Genomic DNA, 22038 nt, shown 5'->3' on the forward strand with positions numbered 1-22038 from the left:
AAGTGCTCTTAGAAGCTTAATCTAGGGTATGGTCCTTAACAAAGCAATTTACAGCATTTTGGAGTTGGCCTATAAATAACTCAGGTCCTCCTAATTTCTATCCAAGGTCTTTCTTGGAATATCTGTTCCCCTGGAACTTGTTGACCTATATTTATAGTTTTCTTTCATAAGTTTTTATGAAAGTTTAAACTTACGAAAGAATACATTTCATAAGTTTAAACTTATGAAAGCAACATTTTAAATCATATAAGAATTATTTTTCCCTACAGCTTATATTAGCAAGTCAGAAAGTTTTACTTTCTTCCTTATGTCTGTTGAAGGATTGTAAAATTCAGTCCCAAAACACTGCCCCAGAAGTACTCTAAAGACAGCAATAAATGTTTAAGTAAATTATGTCATGGCTACCTGATGAACTTTTGTGCAATCAGTAAAATGATTATGGATATGCTTATCATAAAACATAAAAATAAAAAGACATGCACCCTATGGTGACAGCTGTGTATTTAAGAGTTAAAGGCTGGAAATAAATTTTTTATAGAACTAGTGAGGGGATGGTAAGTGATTTATCACATGGTTTCCTAATCTTCCAGTGATGTTATGATTCTGATTTTATATTAATACAAACTAGCTACAATTTATTTTAAAAACTATCAAGTGCTAAAAATTGAAAATCTGCAGGGTGGATACTAACAAGTCCATTTTTTTTTTAAACTCAGAAAAGCTAAGGGTCAAAGATGTTAAGTGTCACATTCAAAGTCATACATCAAATAAATGGAGATAATTGATTCAAACATAGATTTGTCTGTTTTCTATGTATTACCCACTTCATCCTTATTTAAAAACACTTAAAAATGTTTAAAGTTAGGCTCAATCAATAACTGGCTCCCCTATTGATCCATCAAGAAACAGGATCCACCCAGTAAAAACATTTGTTGCTTTAGTCTAAGTGGGTCAGATTGTCAATGGAAGCTTATAAGTTTAACACCATCAGTGAATTCACAGGCTATTGATCTGAGAGGGAAAGATGGGGAGTAAGAAGCTCTTATCAAGTTCGTTATCAATTACCAAAATATTTTTCAATCAAAAGGAAGATTAGTAAGATAACATCAGTTTATAAACCACTTTTTAAGAGAAAAAATTAACTCTAAAAATATAAATTTGAACATTGCTTTGGAAGAGACCCTCTGATAAGATGGGATTAGCTAACAAAAAAGTCTAAAGGTTCACAACCTAGAAAGAATCCAGCTCCTTAAAAACAATCCCCAAGGTGAAAATGATTGAAAGAATGAAATGAAAATAAGAGCCAAGCTGCTAATATCAGCTTTGTGTGCTACTCCCTCAGAGAGATACGTTCTATCTCTAAAAGGGGGTCATTAAACTAGTTCAAACCCTGAGCTTCTCTCATTCCCTTGAGGTGTTCTTGCAGGGTGAATATCTGTCTCCTGGGGCATTTGCTGGCACCCTATCCTCCCTGTCCTCATGCCCTGTTATGCAGGCTCTGCCTCACCTTCCCAGGTCTTTGCCCTGTAGAGATTGTCCCCCACATTAAATTGTACAGAAAGACCCAGTTCCTGGGAAGGGAGAAATGACAAGCTAGGCTTTCCCCATGAGGGAAGGGTACTATGCAAGAGCCACATATGGAATATTAGGATGGTATCCAATGTTTTCCACTCTTAGTGGAAAAGCATGGTAAATGTTGAATTAAACAGATTCAGGCAACCAGAATCAGCACTAAATGAGAATTCCCTTCCTAAACAAATACATTTACATTTACTTCATTTCATCCGTCATTTACTGAAGGCTTTCTTATATGCAAAACTGTTTTTAAACTATGTGGAGAAGGCTATAAATGTAAACGAGATGCAATATCTATCCTCAAAAGCTTTATAAAAAGCTACCTTCAAAAGCTTTATAATTTTGAAGGAAAATAAGACAGGTTCTAAATAACACATATACTTATTAGTGCTATAGTACAAATGTTAACAGCATGCTTCATCTTTGTTTTTAATGAAATTTTTCTTACATAGAAAGGGTAATCTATACTGTCTAGGGGTTCCGGTTTTAGCCTGTTAATATTTCAGTCCATAACTTTTCACTAATATGCACGTGTCTTTCATTTTCAGTAATCAAATTTTTCTCATTTGTATATATTTTCCATCTTCTTATAGTTAAATATAAAACAGAGGCATTTGGATTCAGTGAAATCTTAATTAAGTGTAGCTTCTTGGATACACTGAAACAATAAATGTAACTTGGGTTTCTTAAGACCAGAGTATACAAATCAGGTCATATTAAGAGTAACTTAAATTTCATTTGTTGGCATCCCCACTTGAATATGATGGGAGTTCTGGCCCCTGCAAATCTTCACTTATGCATTTCTGGGTGTCTTTAGAATATATTTGAGTAGTCTGCATTAGGCCTTTCATGGTCTTCCTCTTTAACCTCTGGCTGATGATCACTGTTATGAGTTAGAACTGCAAGTGCTGGTGACCATGTGACACTGAAGTCTGTGATGAAGTCTCCAGATGTGATTCTGCAAACTCTCATGCTGCCACATTTGTCACATCAAATATAGCACACCCAGTTAAATCTGAATTTCAGATAAGTGAAGAATGCAGTATTTATTACATACTTACACCGAAAAGTTATTTTTTAAAACAAAATCTGAAATTTGAATTTAACTGTGTCTGCTGTATTTTTACTTGCTATATTTGGCAACCCTATCAGGTGCCCAAGCCATATTATGCTCTCTGCATCCTTTCCTTAGCTGAAGCCACATGGATGATATGTACGCATGGGTAAAGAGTCTGTCCCTCCCTCTTCTGGTGCCCCCCACCTGTTTTTTTTTACTCAGCCCACGCTGTGTTGCTCATGACCCATGTATCTCAGGACCACAAATGAAAATGGCTTCAATGTTTTTCTGCAGCCATATGTCTTTAGGGCTTGGACAAAAGCATAAGATATAAGACTGACTGGAATGGGCTTTGGTTCAATTCCTTTACAACTTTCCTCCAAGGACTTGCCCTGAAGACTTCATTGCTGGTTACATCCTCTCAGGCAAACTAATTTATGCTAAAAGAGCTAAACGCCCTATTATTTCATTAGGTACATACAGTTATACTTTAGTTGAGATTCACTATATATCTATAATACAAGTTAGAAGGAGACTAAGAGAACTACCTACCTCTAAAGTACATGAAAATGGTTTAGAGAAGCTTCATGCAAAAAGTGGCTCTAAGGACTCAGCTTTTAAGAGATATGTATGATTTTCACAGTGTGCAGTAAATTCCAAGCAAAAGGAACAGTGTGAATGATGATAAGAAACCAGGAAAGTTCAGGGTATGATTGTTTTGGTGTGTTGCAGCATTTGATATAATGTGAACTGAAACCACAAGGGAACATGGAGGCTGAGCCAAGGGAAGTTCTCAACGACCTTGGGCAGGAGCTTGTACTTTTTTCTCCAGGAAATGGGAAGTGCCTGTAAGAGTTGGTTAGGGAAGAGAATAATCAAGAAATTCATATGATCTTGTAATATAGACCAGGTTTAAGCATGATAAATTACAGTGAGAAAGATTAGATTGTCACTTAACTAAAATAGATAAGTGACAATGAAGGCCCCAGGTAGAGAAAGCTAAGAATGAAAATGAAAATATATTTGAAAAGGAGACTTTGGTGCTGAGCATTGGCAATCTGTTATAGTCACCAGAGGTGCTTTTAAAAGTCACAGTGCCTGGGTCGTCCCCAGGTTAATTAAATCTGAATCTTTGTAGATGAGATCCATGAATCAGTATTTTTAAAGGTCCACTAATGATTTCTACACTCAGCCAAGACTGAGCACCATTTAGCTGAAATCAGTCACCTTTAGGGCTTGCTGGGTGCTACCCCCAGAATTTCAGCAGATCCTAAATTAGCTCTGAGAATTTGCAGTTCTAATAAGTTTCCAGGTGATGTCAATGCTGATGATCCAAGGACTACAGTTTGAGAACTGCTGCTGTAGAATGATCATGATTTGATGATTAATTAGATATTACCATTTATATGTTTGGGCTGAGTGGGGGAAACTTAGTCATAAATGACCAAGACACTGAGTCTGAGTTAATGGTAACATAGAGATGTCATTGAAAGAGTTACAGACATAGCAGATGCTTGGCTTAAATGAGAATACTAAGAGAATGGACTCTGAAAAAAAAAAAAGCCTGTCTTATTAAAAATATATGCCTATGGAAATAGGAAAGTAAGCCAGTAAGTGGTAGGGAACCTTTGGAGAAATAGAAGAAGCATAACATCATAAAAACAAAAAAAGAAGAAAGTGATTAAGGCCAGCTCTATTGAGAATATCATAAAAATACAACCCTAAAAATACTTCCAGACCAGCGCACACTGAGACCAAAGGTCCAAGAGATCTTCCTTTGCTACTCTTTACTATCCTTAGCAAAGAGAGGTCACATTCTGAATGATGACCTGCAGGGAGCTCCAGCTCTGCAGTGTAAAAAGTAGAGGGGTCTATGTCCATCTCATTACACTTACTGAGGAGTTAATGAGGACTGCCAAAAGGAGGAGAGATTTTTCAGCTTTGAGGGTTGAAACAAAAATGATTTTTAAATCTAATCTTGAATTCACGGGAAAGTAATTCCGTGTCTTTCGTATAAGGGCACAAGGTCTATGCTCAAGAACTTAACCCACTAGCAATTGTTAAGAATGTATAATGAACCTGGTGCTGTTCTAAGCATCTTACCACCTTCCTAATCAGAGTGTGGATCGTGGACCAGCACGATCAGTGTCACTTGCGAACTTGCTTTAAATGCAGACTCTTACCCCACTCCAGACCTACTAAAGAAGAATCTGCATTTTTAACAAGATTCTTAAGTGATCTTCTTAGAATATGAGAAGCACTGCTTAGAATTATGAACTAATTTAAAATACTCAATACAGTGAGTTAAGGAATATTATGAGGGAAGTGTTACAAAGAGGTAAAAAAAAATGTGCCTAAAGTCATAGAGTTAACGGGAGTAGAACTGAGAAGTAAACCCAGACAATCTGGATCCACAAACCCTGACCTAAATGATGTTACCTATGCTGACCCTCAAGAAATTCATAACATGACCCTCAGCACTCATCAGCATCACTCTTTAACCTCTACCGACAGTGTCTCTCCTTCAGTGCTTCTAGGGGACCACATCCCCTCTATCATATTCTCTCTTGTCTCTACCATTAACCCACCCTTGTGTGTTAACTCCCTCTTACCCTTCAGATCTCTGCTCACAGTCACTTCATCAAGAAAGCCGTTTCTATACCCCAAAACTTGGTATTCTGTTCTCATAGTATCATGTACTTTTTATGCATGATAATTTGTAATTATGAAATTTATCTGTGTGATTGTGTGTGTGTGTGTGTGTGTGTGTTTTCTTTAACAAGACTCAAGCTCCCAGAGCACAAGGACAACATCTGTTTTATCTCTCACTGAATCTCTAGTGGCCAAGACATTGCCTAAGACTTAACAGACAGAACAGTTACCTAAATGAATGTGTATGTGACTGATTTTTGAATCTTACCCACATGATGCCTGTGTTACCCACGTTAGTATGGCCTTCACTGACAATCAGAACTGAAAATCCTCATTCTCCATGTCATTAAAAGACCTGGTAAGTAAGACAACAGATCTCAAATTTAAAGGGAAGAGTAAACTTTGAGGGTAAACCTTTAAAATGTCCATCTGTTATGAACACCTGATCTTCTTCCAGAACCTCCTGAAGCTATGAGAACCCTTTACATACCTTTTTGGCTTTGTAGAACCCTGAGGCTATGCTCTGTCTTCAGTCTTTGTTTTGTTTTGTTTTGAGATAGGTTTTCCTTCTGTCACCCAGGCTGCACGGTGATGTAATCTTGGCTCACTGCAACCTCAGCCTGCCAGGCTCAAGGCATCCTCCTACTTCTGCCTCTCAAGTAGCTGTGACCACAGGCACGTACCACCACAACTGGCTAATTTCTGTATTTTTTGGTAGAGATGGGGTTTTGCCATGTTGCCCAGACTGGTCTTGAACTCCTGGGCTCAAATGATCCTCCCAAAGTGTAGGGATTGCAGGTGTGAGCCACCGTGCCTGACCTGCCTTCAGTCTTTGAAACAGCAAAATTAGAAGATCCCAGGTGAGGCCTCTACATGTTGGGAGGGGAGCTCTAGAAGAGAAACTGACTATTTCAACACAAATGCTGTAACTAAACACAATCCATTCATTTTTGAATGCTGCTAATCAGGCACCTTTCAGAGGCCCTGAATTCATCTGAATGACAGAAAATGAGCCTTGATTTCAGTGAGAGACTCTTCCAATAATAATCCTGTCTGAAAAAAGCATAGATTACAATGCCACTTTAAAGGTACACTCTTCTGTAATTTTGTGTTTCATTTTCCTCCAAATACTTTTACTCCCATGTATGGTTCCTGTATCTTGTGTTCTCATATAATATTAACAAAATTGGAGTAACTAGGGTTTAATGCTGCTACCATTGTGAAATCACTGCAAAGAGGCTTGAGAAAAATGCTGCTGATTTTTTTCTTAAGAGACGGCTAGATTTAATTTCAACAGTTTTTGAGAATATTGAACGACAGTAAACAGCTTAATGCTTAACCAGGTGACAGGCTCAACTGTAGATGATAGAGATGAGGGTTTTTCAAGGTAGAACAGCCTCTTGATAATTCTCCAGATATCTCTTGGTGTTTCCATCACATACCTAAATGATACATTGAGAGGCTCAATTACCATATTTTCTTATGGTGCATTCAGTCTTAACAACATATGAGTCTTCAAAATCACATCATGAATTAGGAGTGCTGCGGTCAACCCTGAGTTTTAGATCTGAGCCTCTCTAACCCAAAGGTACATATTAATCACCTCGGGAGCTTGTTGAAATGCAGATTCTAATCAGTAGGTCTGTAAATCCTGGGAAGTTTTAATCTGAAAGAAGCTCCCAGGTGGTGCTCACGCTGCTGGTCTATACAAAACACTTTGAGGAGCAAGGTCTTAGAAAACAAAATGAAATTAATTTTGTGGCTTACAATGCAATTTGGCATGCTTTTAAGTTAGAACCATTGCCTAAATATTTCTGTGTGCCAGGGCTGTTATAAATGCACCCTTGTCCACCAGCACGCTGGCAGAAATGCTCCAGAGAAATGAGTCATTCCATGATTCCACCCTGGGAACGGGACTTGAGTGATTTGTTTAAGTTAGGGAAGAAATAGATCTGCTGGCCAATCAAAATCTGTCCTAGGCAAATCCAAGAGGTTGGAATTTTTAGATTTCTTTTTAAAAAATATTTATATTGAGCATATGTCTGGATGTATCTAAAACAGGTCTGGGTAAAAGCTGGTCAACTCTAAAACGGAATTAAAAGCACTGTGGCAAAGTCAAGGTGTAATAGCTAATGGGTTAAAATGTGAAGTATTCTCCACACACAATATACTTTGAAAAATGCAACATAAAGATTGCTTCAGTTATAATACATAATTATTTAAAGTAGAAAAGATTAAGACAATTAAGATGGTTAGAGTGAATTATCACAGTGTCAGGACAGGGAAAGGTGTTTTTTCGGTGGGGTGGGGATGGTCTTGGATTCCTTAGACACTTACATCATGACGTGTACATCTCTTTGACTTCTACTCTCCACCCCCACCCCAAGTCCTTGGTGTTACTGACCAGGAAAGGAAACCATCATCAGATCAGCTGAAGGTAATGAAATGGGAAGGAGAATGGAGAGAACTCTTTTCTATCCCGTTTTGTTTCTTTTTAACCCTCTCTTAATCCTTGACTTAGGAAAATAAAAAGAAGTTTAAAAAAGTACTTATCAAAATTTTAAAACCAGGCCGGGCGCGGTGGCCCAAGCCTGTAATCCCAGCACTTTGGGAGGCCGAGGCGGGTGGATCACGAGGTCAACAGATCGAGACCATCCTGGTCAACATGGTGAAACCCCGTCTCTACTAAAACTACAAAAAATTAGCTGGGCATGGTGGTGCATGCCTGTAATCCCAGCTACTCAGGAGGCTGAGGCAGGAGAACCGCCTGAACCCAGGAGGCGGAGGTTGCAGTGAGCCGAGATCGCGCCATTGCACTCCAGCCTGGGTAACAAGAGCGAAACTCTGTCTCAAAGAAAAAAAAAAAAAAAATTAAAACCAGATTTAAAGTAGATATTTCCTGAAACCAAGAAGCAGAAGGTAAGCCCCAATGCCAAGTAAGTCTTTAGCCCACTTTGGGTGCTCAGAAAAGTATGATAAAAGAATTCATCCCAATAGGGTAGCCAGGAAAAGTATGTATAATAATTCAGTTGACCTTTAAAAGCAACTCTGGTGTCTATAGCACATTTCCAATGCTCAGCACCGAAGTCTCCTTTTCAAATATATTTTCATTTTTATTCTTGGCTGTCTCTACTTGGGTCCTTCATTGTCACTTATCTATTTTATTTAAGTGACAATCTAATCTTTCTCACTGTAATTTATCATGCTTGGGTGCGATGATAAAAGTTTTTCAGCAGCATCATTTAAATCGAATCAAGCACATCTACTTTACTCTAGAAGAAAAAATATGCTAGAATATACCCACCTCCAAATCTACTATAATGATAATTATCTACTATGTGGTAGAATGGTTACCTAAGAATCATAGAACTTGATTGGCTGACAACAATTCTGACAATCCCTGGCCTGCCTCTATCATTTTACAGAGAAAGAGCTGACACCTAAATTGGTGATGAGACTTGTGTAATGTCATACAATTGTTCCTTAAAGAATTAAGGTTAGAACCCAGAGTTCTAACTAGTACAGAAACCTGGGTGACACAGAACCCAGGTGTCCCGAATATTTCTCAATAAGAGCATATTTTGCTATCCCATCAATTCTTTATTTCTCTCTTCCTCTCTTTCCCTCCCTCCCTCCCTCCTTTTCTCCCTTTCTCTCTGTCTCTCTCTCTCTCTCTCTCTTTCTGGCTAGTTGAAGCCAGGAGCTTGTTTGGTACACTGGCTCAAACTTTAGGCCAGGTTATAGGAATCTACTTTTAATTGATCCTAGAGCCTCTCCTTGATTTGTTCTGACTTGGGTGAAATCATGTGCCAATGAAGAGTTTGCTAAACTCTCCACAGTAAGGAGTTAGTAAGAGTTTGTCAAAACTAGAAGCTTCACTCTGTGTCACCTTCCTATGAGCCAGTCACTCTGAGCAAGTAAGGAAAATAGTGTGAAAGATTAGTAGTGGTATTCTCACCATGCATTTCAGATGATAGGAATTAAATCCCTACTTCTTTCTTAGTATAAACAGCTGTTGTTACAGAGAAAGATGCAGAATGTCACGGGATCTGATATAGTAGTGTGGTTAAGAATATGAACTTCAGTACCAGACAGACCTAGATTTAAGTACAAGCTCCAGCAAGTAGTAGCTTGAGGACTTCAAGGAAGTGACTTAACCTCCTGGTTTTCACTTTTCTTTTTTATAAAATGGGAACAGAAATAATCCTCCCGACTTAAAAACTTGTAAAAATTAAATAGCATGTGTGTATAAAACACCTAGCTCCATGTAGGATACAAACTGAACATTCAGTAATGTAGTGATGTTTTTCTCAATCAGAAAGGTAAGCTTAAATCAAAATATCAGAGAAGATCCTGACATGTTTATCTTATAAAGTTTTAGAATTAGAGAAAGAATTCCATAGCATAACTTTGCTTGAAAATTTCCCTAAGTAATGCTGGTCCTCACTTTTCATGTTGACTTAAATTACTGTTCCATTGAGACCAGAGCTAAATAGTTAATGGCAATATCTTCCAAACCTGGAGCATGCACCCAAAATGTACCCAAAGAAATACTGTCTTCTGTTAAGAAGCAGGAAGGTCTATCTTTGCTCCTATTTCAAATGTGATACATTGAAGTACATACTGATTTCATTTTAACCTCTGCTCAGAGGTGTGGTTATTAATGGGAACATCAGGATTCAGGGAAATCAGATAGAGGATTTGCTTCGTTCCTCTATCACCATTTGCCAGGACGTTGGGATCTAGACTTGGAATCAAATCCATATCAAAGGAACCACATTCATCTGCTTAATCTTTACCTACGTCTTTCGCTGCAGCTAAAATGAAAAACTGGGGACAAATGAGAATTCTTACTTTCCTGGAACTAACCAGGTGAGGTTATGATGGCCCATCTAAAAAGCAGGGAAATATTACCTGTAAACACCCGAGCTCCTTGACTGACAGTGAAAACATTTCTTAGAGTCCAGAACTGCCCTTGCTTAAAGATTCTGAATGCCTATCTCACTTTAATCAAGAGGTGGACTTCAACAACATGTTTAGTATTTTACTTAAAAGTTCAGTCTGCCCATTTCTATTACTTTATATGAGTATAATATGTATATTTTCACAGGTGAAAAAAATAGCTCCCAAATATTCAGGTCAAAAGCACTTTAAAGATAGCTGTAGAATATGAAGAATACCTTTAAAATAAAAGCAGGCCATAAAAGTTAAAAAAGTGAAGATAATTTTGTGAGGTAGCAGTATAAATGCACAAATTTATCAATAAATTAATCAATGACTATTTGTTGTGATTATTATCTACATGGAACTGGATTAGGTTGGGGTGAGGAAAGTGAACAGTACAGAAAGAATATATGATATGATTCTTGTGCCTAGTGAGGGATATAAAAGAAAGATTGTAATGAAGGGAATAATTGTAGAGGTCATGTCATATAGATGTAGGGATTGCAGATTTTGGCATCTTTTCCACACAGCTTTTGAAATTGCGTATATGTTCCATTTCTTCTGTGGTATTCTAAGTCAATGGCTGCTTTTTTCATACCAGATTTATCTAAGCCTCTGTTTGGAATTCCATAGAAGTCACCTTTCTGTGTCCCTGCTTGTCTGAATCACCTTGTCAACATAATCATGTTTATCAGAAGTTCTAAACCTTTCTGTGTCCAGGACTCCTTGGGTGTCTTAATATTTGAAAGATGACCTTCTGTTGTTATAACAAAGGTTTCTGACCACTTCTGTCGGTCAACCAGTGTTTATACATCTTCAGCCTGTCCCTAAACACAGACTTGCTTCTTTTATGTCAAGTAATTGCCAATTCATACTCATGCAGCCACCCCTACTTATTCTGCAATTTCCTGATTTTCTGCCTACCAATAGCATTCTCCAGTACTAAAATTTTTCATATTGGTCAGAGTTGGGAAGAGAGGTGTCCCAGCAGAACAGGAGAAAGCAAAATGAATTTGAGGGCTAAAAAATACACATATAAAATTGTTCCTCAAATCTTGCGTATGAGGAGTTTTCTCACATTAGTATGTATCAGCATCATAGAAGCACACTTTGTGAGCCCCTGAAAAACAGGAACCAAAATAATTTCCAAATAACATGTAATTAAAACAAAAGTCCATCTCATCTTGCTCTCTGCCAGAGAGTTCTGATCCTGGGAGCCCCTAGAGACTTTTTGACAAGATTCTAGGCATCCATGGTACTCTTAAGATTATGTTTTACCTATTATATTTTATATTATGTGAGATTGTGTCTGGACACTTGAGAGGGCCCATTGGTCTCAGAAGATCTGAAAAGCCCAATTTACCCAAACATAGTTTAAAGATCCCAGTGATGCCATGCGGAGAGAGTCAAGCCAACACATTTGAGGAAACATTGATAGATATTAGAGTATTGCAGAATAAGAACTTTAGCTAATGTGTAATGCTTCTGTTCTTTTTATGCTATTATGCTATTAACATTTGTAATCAATTATTCCCTTCTTTTGTAATTAACCTCTGTCTCCCACTAAGATGTATATCAACCACCAAATAGCATAAAGCTTTCGTGGAGCACCTGTTATAGGCCTAGCATGCTGCTGAATCAATGGTGAACTCAAAGATTGCAGAGTTCCTGCTTGCAGATTACTCTAGTGAGGACACTGACATCCACTACATTTTTTTTTTTGAGACAGTGTCTCATTCTGTCACCCAGACTACTACTGTTAAGCCTCATGAGAATGAGAACTTTGCTTTTCTTGCCCCAAACTCTGTCTCACATGCTTAGAAGAGCATTTAATAAATCAGAAGAGTAAAACCAATGATTATTAAATGAGTAAGTTAAATACCTCAGGGACTTGATACTGTAAATAGCATAATGATATTGCCAGAAAACAAAATATCCTCGGTGGCTGATTGAACAAAAATTTTACACCTGGAGAATACCGCTGAATAAAAGCAGCAGAGGACCCAAGCAATAATGCAAAGTTGAATCCATAGGAAAACAAACCAAAGTTTAAACTTGAGAGTTTCAAATCTTTCTTCACTCCAGGTGTTTGGTATAGGAAAAAGCTCAATTAAAAGAGTATATGTTAGGAAGATTACCTCTCCACCACATCCTTTTCCTTAGCAAGCAATAATGGTGATGGCAAAGGATTCGGGAAATGAAAAGCATGCTCCCTAACCACACATATCCATCATGCTCCCATCAATAAGTTTGAAGCAGGCAAGCCCTAACCTAGAATTAAAGCTGATAAATCATCTGTTTCATTTCACCAAGCATCAAGAGACTGCTCAGCTTTGTAAAGCTGAAACCCTAGTCAGCCTTTGAATTCATTTAAATGAGGGCATCATGTTAAAAAAAAAAAAAAGGCAGGTTATAAGGTTTCCTGAGGAATCTCTAGTTTCGAAGTGCATTGAATCCTCCTTCAATTTAGGAAAAAGATATTTTTCTCTCAAAACTTCTGAAAAAGTTATTTTATTAGGTATAGATGCTGACTGTATCAAATAAGTAAGAATATTAGTGATTTCCTATATTAGGCCATTCATTTATTGAAACTGGGGTCTTCTATTTCACTGTCTCCACAGATACACACACATATCCTCACACACATTAAGAAAAAATTTATTCTTCTTGGGAAACACCTGTCTTGGGAGTTCTTGGCTGTGCAGCTTCTGGGCATGCACAGGGTCAAGCATACAAATGGTGCAGTGACTCTTTTGGAAATCACATTTGTCCCTGAAACTTCAGTCACCTGGAGACTGCATGCCTCATTGCCTGCAGCAGCTCAATCTTGGCAGTGTAGAATGAGTTTAGAAATCTCATTTGAACAATAAAATTTAAATTGAGAGTCTAAACAGCACAATGTATTTCATGCTGAAATGACCATTCTTTGTAAATTTTGCTGACTGTGATTTTTTTTCTTTCTTTTTGTTATTGGGCTCTTGTAATAATCTTGCTTTCATCTGGAATTTTTTATGGGAAAGGAAGATCGCTGGGTCCAGTTAAGTAGTACATCAGTTAGGTGCACATTCCTATTTTTATACATAGAAAATTCCTGCTTCTTTTGTTATGCAAACGCACATACACATCATTCCTGGAATCTCTACTACATTCATAACTCAATGCTTTCAGACACACACTCACACGGCACCAAAACACAAACTCCCCACATGTTAACAATCAAGCCAGGCTGAAGATGTAAATAGGTGGATATGACATGAGGTGGATGTGTAATCAGTAATAAGAAATACATTGAGCCCCATAATGAAAAGAAATCCCACAAATTGTTCAGGATTCCCCCTCCCCCTTCCATTCACTGATTTATTAACCCTGAACAAAGATGTAATTGCAGGGTCTCAGAAACAACTTTTTTTTTTTTTAATTTAAATTTTTTTTTTATTTTTTGGTTTTTGGCACTTATTTTGTTTGGCCTTGAATTTCTTAGTATCTAGTCATACCGTTCATTGCCTGTTTTCTCCACTCAGTTGCCCATCGTTTCCCCCCAGAAATGAAAGAAGCATTAGCTTCTGAGTCTTAAGGATGAGACCTCTGCATTTTCTTTGCTTGTTTAGGGCAAGAAATGAAGTGCTGCCTCTTTAATTGGCAGAAGCATGCAGAAGGAGCATACCTTTAATTTAGTGTTGGGATACCTCACTTGCACCCTGGCTGTTGTCTTATTGGAGACGGCAGCCTGCCTGAGATCCTCTAGCACTGAAATAATATCATCCAGCACGCATTTCTTATCCTGATTTCTCAACACACACAGATGGGAAAAAGTATAATTATAGCCCTTGTAGTTCACCTTCATTTCCAGCACGGCTCGGTGGGTCTGCAGGATCCCCTCAGCCTGGAGCAAAATATTGTCCCCGGGTGGGGAGAGGAGGATCACCCTGCCATACCTCCCAGGGGTGTGTAAGTCCGAATAGAGCTGGCTTTTGGACTGGTCCAGGGGGAAAAGGCTGCTGGCCAGGCTGCGCTCGATCTTGGCCAGGCTGTGGCTGGGAGCGACCAGGCGCTCCAGGTCGCCCTCGGGCTGGAAGCGGTTGAGCGCGCTGAGGCCGAAGGTGATGGTCAGGACTGCGGGCACGGTGAGGAAAAAGACCGGGTGCCGGCTCACGCACAAGCCCAGCCTGTGGCAGAACGACTGGAGCCCTCTGCGAAGCACCTGCCGCAGCATCCTCCACCAGATCCAGCTCGCAGGCGCTCCCGGCCGTCTTAAAAAGCACATGTGACATGTGTAAGCGCCGGGCTACCCTGCTCTCCCCCATCCCACCCCCTGGGGCCAGTCCCCCCTCCCCACCGCCGCCGCCTCCCCACCCACTCCGCGCTCACCCCACAACCACTCCGCCTGGTCTTTCCCCGGCCCCACCTCCATGCGCTCCTACTACTCTTTCAAACACTGCAGCAAGTTGCAGCAAGGCGGGCAAATATCGACAGCGCGCGTGGGGGCGGGCGGCTGGCGCTGCGGGGGCGCCGCGGGGCCCACCCCTTCCCCGGCCTCCCCGCGCCCTCGCCGCCTCCCGCGCTGGCTCTCACCGCATGAGCAGCGTTCCCTCAGTCTAGCCCTTCATCTCGGTGCTGCAGTCCCCTGGCCTCCCTCGCTGGAGGTGGTTCCGTGCGGAGCGTCCCACAGATGTGGATTTCCTCTCTGTCCTGGTGGTGTTCGGTGCCTAACTGGAACCATGTGCCTCGGTGTTGTAAGAAGCAGACATGTGCCCCATACGGGAGGGGGGTTGGGGGGGGAGAGGAGGGAGAAAGGGCGGGAGCACGTTGGGGGTGTTTGTAGCGGGGGCAGATAAGCTTTTTCCTTTTTTTTAATATGCTGTCAGTTATTTTTAGAGTTTTGTGTTCCCTCTTCCCTCCCCGCTGGAGTGAATGGAAGAGGAAATGGGGAAGGTGCTGCTGGCCCATTGGAGCAGGGGCAATTAGAGCCCGAGGAGTGGGACTTGGAGCGAGAGGGCTGCAGGGCTCCAGGAGGCAGCCTTTTTGCCCCTCCAGTTTCCCCGTGCCCTCGAATTCTGCTTTTCAGTGAAGAAAAGGAGCAGAGAGGATGATGCTGCATTTTTAACACACCACACAGCATGCAAGGGATTTCCTCGCAACACCTTTCTTGCTGTGATTCCACAGACCAGCCCGCTGCAGCTGAGGGCTGCGGAGACCCCATCTATCCCTGGTGCGTTGGGACTGTCTGGATTTCTTCCTTGCTCTGGTGGCTGGAGAGGAGGCATTTTCCAATAGCAGTAGCCTGTGTGTGTGTGCATGTGCATGTGTGTGTGTTGAAAGTGAAAATCTACAGGCAGTATGAGGTCCCCATAAAATGTTACATTCACTTTCTGTATTCTTGAGGTTAAAAGACAGTAAGTTCTTAAAGCTGATTTCAGTTCCCTTTTCCCAATGTCCCCTTGCACTCCCCACCCATGAAGACTGTTTCAAGCTATTTAGTTTAGGCTAATTTTCCCCTGTGAGTGGAATTCCAGAAACAGACACTTCCAGACACACACCAGGTAGTTCTGCCTGAAAAAAAAAAAAAAAAAAAAAGAGTTGAGTGGGTAGAGGGAATCCCACTGGAGTCACTTGTAGGAAACAGTGAATCTCCTTCACCTTATAAGAAAGAAAACTCCCCCCAGATACAATTCCTCCTTCAGCATCCAAAAGTGTGAAGGTGAGGAATTCTTAGCTTCAGATCGGATCAGCTTTGAAAACTTTAATATTAATGTGTGTGTGTGTGTGTGTGTGTGTGTGTGTATTATGTATTGGGGTTTTTGCAAGTTCGTGTTCTGGAAAGGGTATGAAGAAATTTCGAGGGCAAACGCTAAAGTGTGATTGTGAACTGGAGATTTGCTTTCCAAAGTTTCTGTTCTTTTTGGAATGACTTCATAGAAAAGATTGAGTTTCAAGAGATGTTCCGTGCACACTTTCTTGATAACAGTGAAAGTGCCCATTCTTCATTAGACACTTAGAGAGGGACCCATCTATGCATACAAACAAGCTAAGGACTCTTTGTCATAATAGATATCTTTTATTTTTTTTCTATTGGAATTGATTCTTCAGTTGAGAGACCAATGAGACAGCAGAGAGCTCAGAAACAGCAACGATGCTTAAGGACAAGTGTCTAAAAGAAAGTATCATATATGAGATTAAATAAAAATTCCACCCTTTTAAAATTGAAAGTGACCTTGGCGGCCATTCTGTTTGAATTTCTACTGATTACAGGAATAGCTTCTATATTATCTCTGGTAGTTCTCCATCTGCCCCATGCTACAGCATTCCTGAATTCACAAATTTTCTAGGAAGGCTATTCTGTTGTTAGACTGCCTTTTCATGTATTCAGTCAAACTCAATCTCTTTGCTACATTCATAGACTAGTCTTACCTCTTCTTCAGTGGAAAGAGTCACTTTTGCATTCAGCTGTAAGATCTTTACATCACTTTATATGATATATTCCATTAGTGCCACATGATGGGAAATTTTTGGCTATACAGTAGAGGAAATGTATCTATCATTCATTTTCTATACCTTCTTTATTACATTAAATATACTTGGTTATATCCTCTACATGACATTTTTAAATAGCCTTTTTGCAAAATATTCAATAATAGAGTCTAGAAATGGACATTGTTGCATAACTTGTCAAGTCCATTTTATAAATAAGGACAGTAGAAAGGGCAGAGATTAAGTGACTTCAAGGCCACCCTCAGAGTTCTCTGAAGCTGAGACTGGTGTCTGGCTGTCTTGCTTTTCAGCTCATTTTATTTCCCTTGGTAGCATCAGGCAGTCTACTCTCTTCTCACAACAAACAAATATGTCAGTATTACTGTCTTTTATCTTATTCTCTTCATTTCCTACACTTCCTTCTTCAATAAATTTAATAGAATTAGGGAAGAATAAAAATGCCAATGTATAATTGACTAAATAATGTATGGGATATACCTGAGATGAACTACTCTGACATAAATATAAATCATATTGTAGACTTGTAATGGCATGGAAATACATTCACTGAATATTAACTGAAGAATTATGTACAATATGAAACCATTTTAAAAAATAAAAATATACACATGGAAAAAAGATGAAGGATATATTAGAAGGTTTCTGTTTATTGCTAGATGTTGGAATTGTGGTGAATTTGTAAAATAATGTATTCATTAATTATAGAATAGCTTTAGATGAAAGAAAAATTGGCAGATACTGTAGAAAGTTTCCTTATAACCTACACCCAGTTTCCCCTGTTATTAATATCTTATATTAGTTTGGTAAATTTTTAATGAACCAACATTAATACAATATTAATATCCTGGATACCACATTGCTTTTAGTTGTCTTGTCTCTTTAAGACCCTTTTGGCTATGACAGTTGCTCAGACTTTCCTCGTTTTTGATGAGCTTGACACTTTTCAGAAATATTGGTCAGATATTTAGTGGAATGTCCCTCAATTGGGAATTGTCTAATATTCTTCTCATGATTTGACTGGGGCTAGGAGACTTTTGGGAGGAAGAACCCAGAGGTAAAGTGCCATTTTCATCACATCATATCAAGGGTGCATTGTATCAACGTGACTTATCACTGTTGATGTGAACCTTGATCACTCAACTGCAGTAGCATTTTTCAGGTTTCTCCACTGTAAAGTTAGTCTTTTACTATCCTCCACACTGCATTCTTTGGACAGAAGTCACTAAATGCAGCTTACACTTAAGGAGTGGAGAGTTAGGCTGTATCTCCTTCCTCGTTAAGGTTGGAGTTTATGTAATTTGGAAATTTTGAGCACAAGATATTTGTCTACCTATTTATTCATTTATTCATCCAGCCAGTCTTTTATTTATATTTGTATGGACTCATGGATATTTCTTTTTTACTTTGGACTATAATTTGAAACTACTTTCTTGCTTAAATTGTTCCAGCTTTGGCCACTGAAAGGAACTCTTTCAATTGCCTCCTGGGTCCCTTTGATATTCCATTATTGTGGGATTTTTTTTTCTAGAAATATTACTACTTCCTGGTACTACATAATGCTACAGGCTCATCTTGTGTATCTGTCCTATACCCTTCCTAGAATCAGCCACTTCTCCAAGCAGCCTTTGTTTGTTTTATCAGAGAATGGTACTACAAAGATCTGGGTGCTAGATATGATGGCTGTTATTGAGGTATCATTGCTTCTAATCTCTGACAAAGCAAGGAAGTTACATGGATGTATACTCATCTATATATATTTGTGTGTGTTGTGTACCTGTAATGATTGTTATATAACTATCAGTATCTATATTAAGCTAACTATTAGTTTATATTGATGACTCCAGCTACATAGATTATTGTAGTCCATTTCCCTTGTTTTCCAGCAACCTCCCATTTCAAAAATAAAAAGCCTGACACTATCAATGATTTAAAAATTGTTTTTCTATAATAAAAATATATTAATTTTTATAAGAAAAATTATTTAAGATAAGGAAGAAAAGCATGATTGTTCAATTTTTATACTGTGAAAAGTCAATGCCAAATACTATTAGGGATTCATTAGAAAGATAAGTTATATGCTAAAATGAAGGAAATGTTAGCAATATTCCAGATTAGCCAGTAGAAGGTTACTTTTCACTAAAATGTCAGTGGATATCAATTACATGGTAGTTATTGTGAATCTGATTTAAAATAGGGCTTAATATAAAGCTGAAAGCAGTGCATTTGTGGACCAATTAGTAACGAAACATTAATTGGTTCTGTTTAGTTCAAACAGAATTCATATTTTCTGACATATCTTGGTCAGTATGAGTTTTCAAGACTTAGAATCAAGTTGGGACTTATTAGCTTGTACTTTTGCAGGATGGGATGCCAGAGGAATCAGGACTTGGACATGGAATACCAGAGTTCTAGGCCAACTCCATAATTTACTTCCTAGGTGTTTTACAGAAGACATCGAATTCTCTGGTCCTGTTTATTTATAATTATATGTTACATTTATATACTTGTTCAATGCACTCATCAATATTTACAAAACCTCAGTAAGTTTGCCGTATTAATTACTGCTGTAATTACGAATTCTAACCATTCTAACTTGCTAAGCCTCCAAAGCTCAGTGGAATAAAACAAAGTTTTTATCTCGTTCAGAGTTAGCAGTCCCTTGTGGGTATTTCTGGTCATCCAGGAAAGAAATCAAGCTCAGGCCTAAATTCATCCACAAAGTCATTCATCCACCTTCCACTGATGACTTCAAAGTCCTTCTTGAGGTCATTTCCTAGTCTACGAGTTGCAAATAGGAAAAGAGCCTGAAGTTAGCAACCTGGGAGGTTTTTATGGCTTCTTCTGAAATGCGTGAAAAACATCACTTTTTCATGCCTGTCTCTGATTCACTCTTAACCTCCAGGGAGGCTGAAAAATGCAGTTTAACTGTGTGCCTCGGGAGAAGAGCAGATGAGCTTGATGATCAGGCAGCAAACTCTCTCACCTCATCCTCTTTCTGGATTCTCTTGCCCTGTTTACCTTCAGTCCTATTTATGAGCTCAAGACTATCATCTGACCTCCTTTTGTTATTTTACATCAGACTTGTTCTGCCACTGCCATCTCAAGCAGTGCTGGCTTGTGGGTTTTAAGGAAATGCTCTCTGACCTTCTTCTGTGATGGTTTTAAGGAGTTTACCAGGGATTAGCCTCATCGCTTGGCTCAGGCCTCTTGTATGCAGAAGGGCATATCCGAGAGATAATGCTTTATGTTTTAGAGGCAGTTTTGGTCCTTGGCATTTTGGATATCTCCAGCTGTAACTGGTTTGAATAAGAACATTTCTTATCTCACATAACAAGATGTCCACAAGAATAGGAGTTATAAAGCTGGTTAATTTAGAGATTCAAGAGTGTCATTAAGAGTCCAGGTCCTTTTCCTCTGGCCTTGCCCATGCCCAGAGCTTGAGCTCTGTGCTCATGCTTGCTCCACAGGCAACACACACAGACAGACAAGATCCCCAGAAGAGGCTACCTCAGCTCTTGTGTCTTGCAAGAGTAAAGAATCTTTTCCCAGAAGGCCTCCAGGAGATTTCCTCTTAAGTCTCATTTCCCATGCCCATGTCTAAATCAATCACTGGTGAGAGGAATGATAATGTGGTAATTGGCTGAGGCCAATCTGGACTCACACTGATGCTGGGAATGGGACCAGCCTCTTCTCTGAGCACATTGACATGGGAGAGCTTATGCAGGGTTTATTTTGCTTTTTTGTTTTGCTTTAAAACAGTTTCTTTAGCAAGAAGCATGATAAGATGGTTGGTATGTTTGGGTCTTGGGTAGCTAACACTTACCTTGATATGAAGAAAATTTGCTTCTGGAGACTGCTTTCTAAATGGAAAATAGAATTATAATCTGGCAAATGAATTGTCTTACTGATTTTTGATTCATTTATGTTAAAAAGCTTCATAATGGTACAGGAAGAAAGTCCAATGATATCTGATATTTAAAAAAATATCTTTATTTAAATAGGATATAAGCATGTATATTGTTACCTGGAAAATCTATTATCTCTATTCACTGTATCTTTATTAGATAAAACTCACAAACATCTTATCTTAAAGTAATAAAAAGTTTAGATAGGATTTGCATTAACTGGTAACCTAAAATTCAACTTATTTAAAAGTGTACATCAAAGATGACTCATAGGTTCATTCTTATTGCCACATTGTTGCATGTGTTTGCTTGAAACCTACGATAAACATCATTCTTATTCTAATGGTAAAATATCCAACTATATGTTTAAAAATTAAAAAGCAAAGACTATAGACGCTTTTGTCCCATTTATAAATGAATCATAAGTATGGAATTTTCTTCAAAAGTAATTTTTTTTATGGTGGAAAGTGATTAAACTTCTGGAGAAGATTTCCAGACAATCAAGTGTTTGTTTTCTTTTTCTTTTTGTACTAGTTAATTTAACCACTTAACTTCTTAACCACTATATCACCTTGGTCAAATCATTCCATGTCAATAAACCTTAGATTTATAAGTACAAACTAAAACAAAGTACAGTTTATATTTTGTATCTCAGAAAAATTACAGGTTCATTTCCAGATCATCACAATAAAGCAGCTATTGTAATAAAGTAAGTCACACAAATTTTTTGGTTTCCCAGTGCATATAAAAATTATCTTTACACTGTACCATAGTCTATTATGTGTCAATAACATTACATTTAAAAACGTACTTAGCTTAATTAAGAAATCCTTTGTTGCTGAAAATGCTAATGGTCATTTAAGATTTCAGCAAGTTCACCAGTAGAAGGTCTTGCCGTGATGTTGATGGCTGCTGACTGCTCAGGGTGGTTGTTGCTGAAGTTACAGTGGTTGTGGAAATTTCTTAAAATAAGACAACGCTGATGTTTGCCACATCCTTTAACTTTTCCTTTCAGGAAAGATTTCTGTGTACCATGCAATGTTGTTTGATCACATTACACCCACTGTGGAACTTCTATCAAACTTGGAATCAATCCTCTCAAAACCTGTGCTACTTTATCAACTAAATTTATATAATGTTCTAAATCTTTTGTTGTCGCTTCAACTATATTCACAGTATTTTCACCAGTAGATACCATCTCGATAAACTGCTTTCTTTGCCCATCTATATAAAACAACTCTTCGTCCATTAAAATTTTATTTTGTGATTGCAGCAATTCAGTCCCATCTTCAGGCTTCACTTCTAATTCTAATTCTTTTGCTATTTCTACCACATCTACTGTTGCTTCATCCACTGAAGTCTTAAATTTCTCAATGTTATCTATAAGGCTTGGAATCAACTTCTTCCAAACTCCTC

General features: G+C 38.6%; 2 protein-coding genes across 17 annotated transcripts in view; one reads left to right on the plus strand and one right to left on the minus strand.

Moving 5' to 3' along the window:
- Window positions 1-14940, minus strand: part of PTCHD4 (patched domain containing 4) — a 188113-nt gene extending 173173 nt beyond the window's left edge. For 2 of the 10 annotated variants that reach the window (XM_017971145.4, XM_078370694.1), the window contains exons 1-2: window positions 14801-14940; window positions 14067-14478 (exon numbers count right to left, since the gene is read on the minus strand). In XM_017971145.4, coding sequence (XP_017826634.2) covers window positions 14067-14478; window positions 14801-14805 — 417 coding nt within the window. In that variant the 5' untranslated portion in view covers window positions 14806-14940. Of the gene's footprint in view, window positions 1-13892; window positions 14493-14596; window positions 14668-14800 lie in introns of those variants that run through there. The other 8 variants (XM_002746625.6, XM_078370693.1, XM_008994552.5 and 5 more) reach the window with 7 other exon arrangements.
- LOC144582336 (uncharacterized) overlaps window positions 14195-22038 on the plus strand; it is a 33402-nt gene continuing 25558 nt past the window's right edge. For 3 of the 7 annotated variants that reach the window (XR_013534815.1, XR_013534817.1, XR_013534816.1), the window contains exons 1-2: window positions 14195-14961; window positions 15294-15437. Coding sequence is in view for 1 of the 7 variants with exons in the window: in XM_078370695.1 (XP_078226821.1) it covers window positions 14638-14961 (324 nt within the window). In the remaining 6 variants the exon portion in view is untranslated. The remainder of the gene's footprint in view (window positions 14962-15293; window positions 15438-22038) is intronic. The other 4 variants (XR_013534813.1, XR_013534814.1, XM_078370695.1 and 1 more) reach the window with 2 other exon arrangements.

The sequence above is a fragment of the Callithrix jacchus genome, chromosome 4, assembly GCF_049354715.1.
Source record: "Callithrix jacchus isolate 240 chromosome 4, calJac240_pri, whole genome shotgun sequence".
NCBI lineage: Eukaryota > Metazoa > Chordata > Mammalia > Primates > Cebidae > Callithrix > Callithrix jacchus.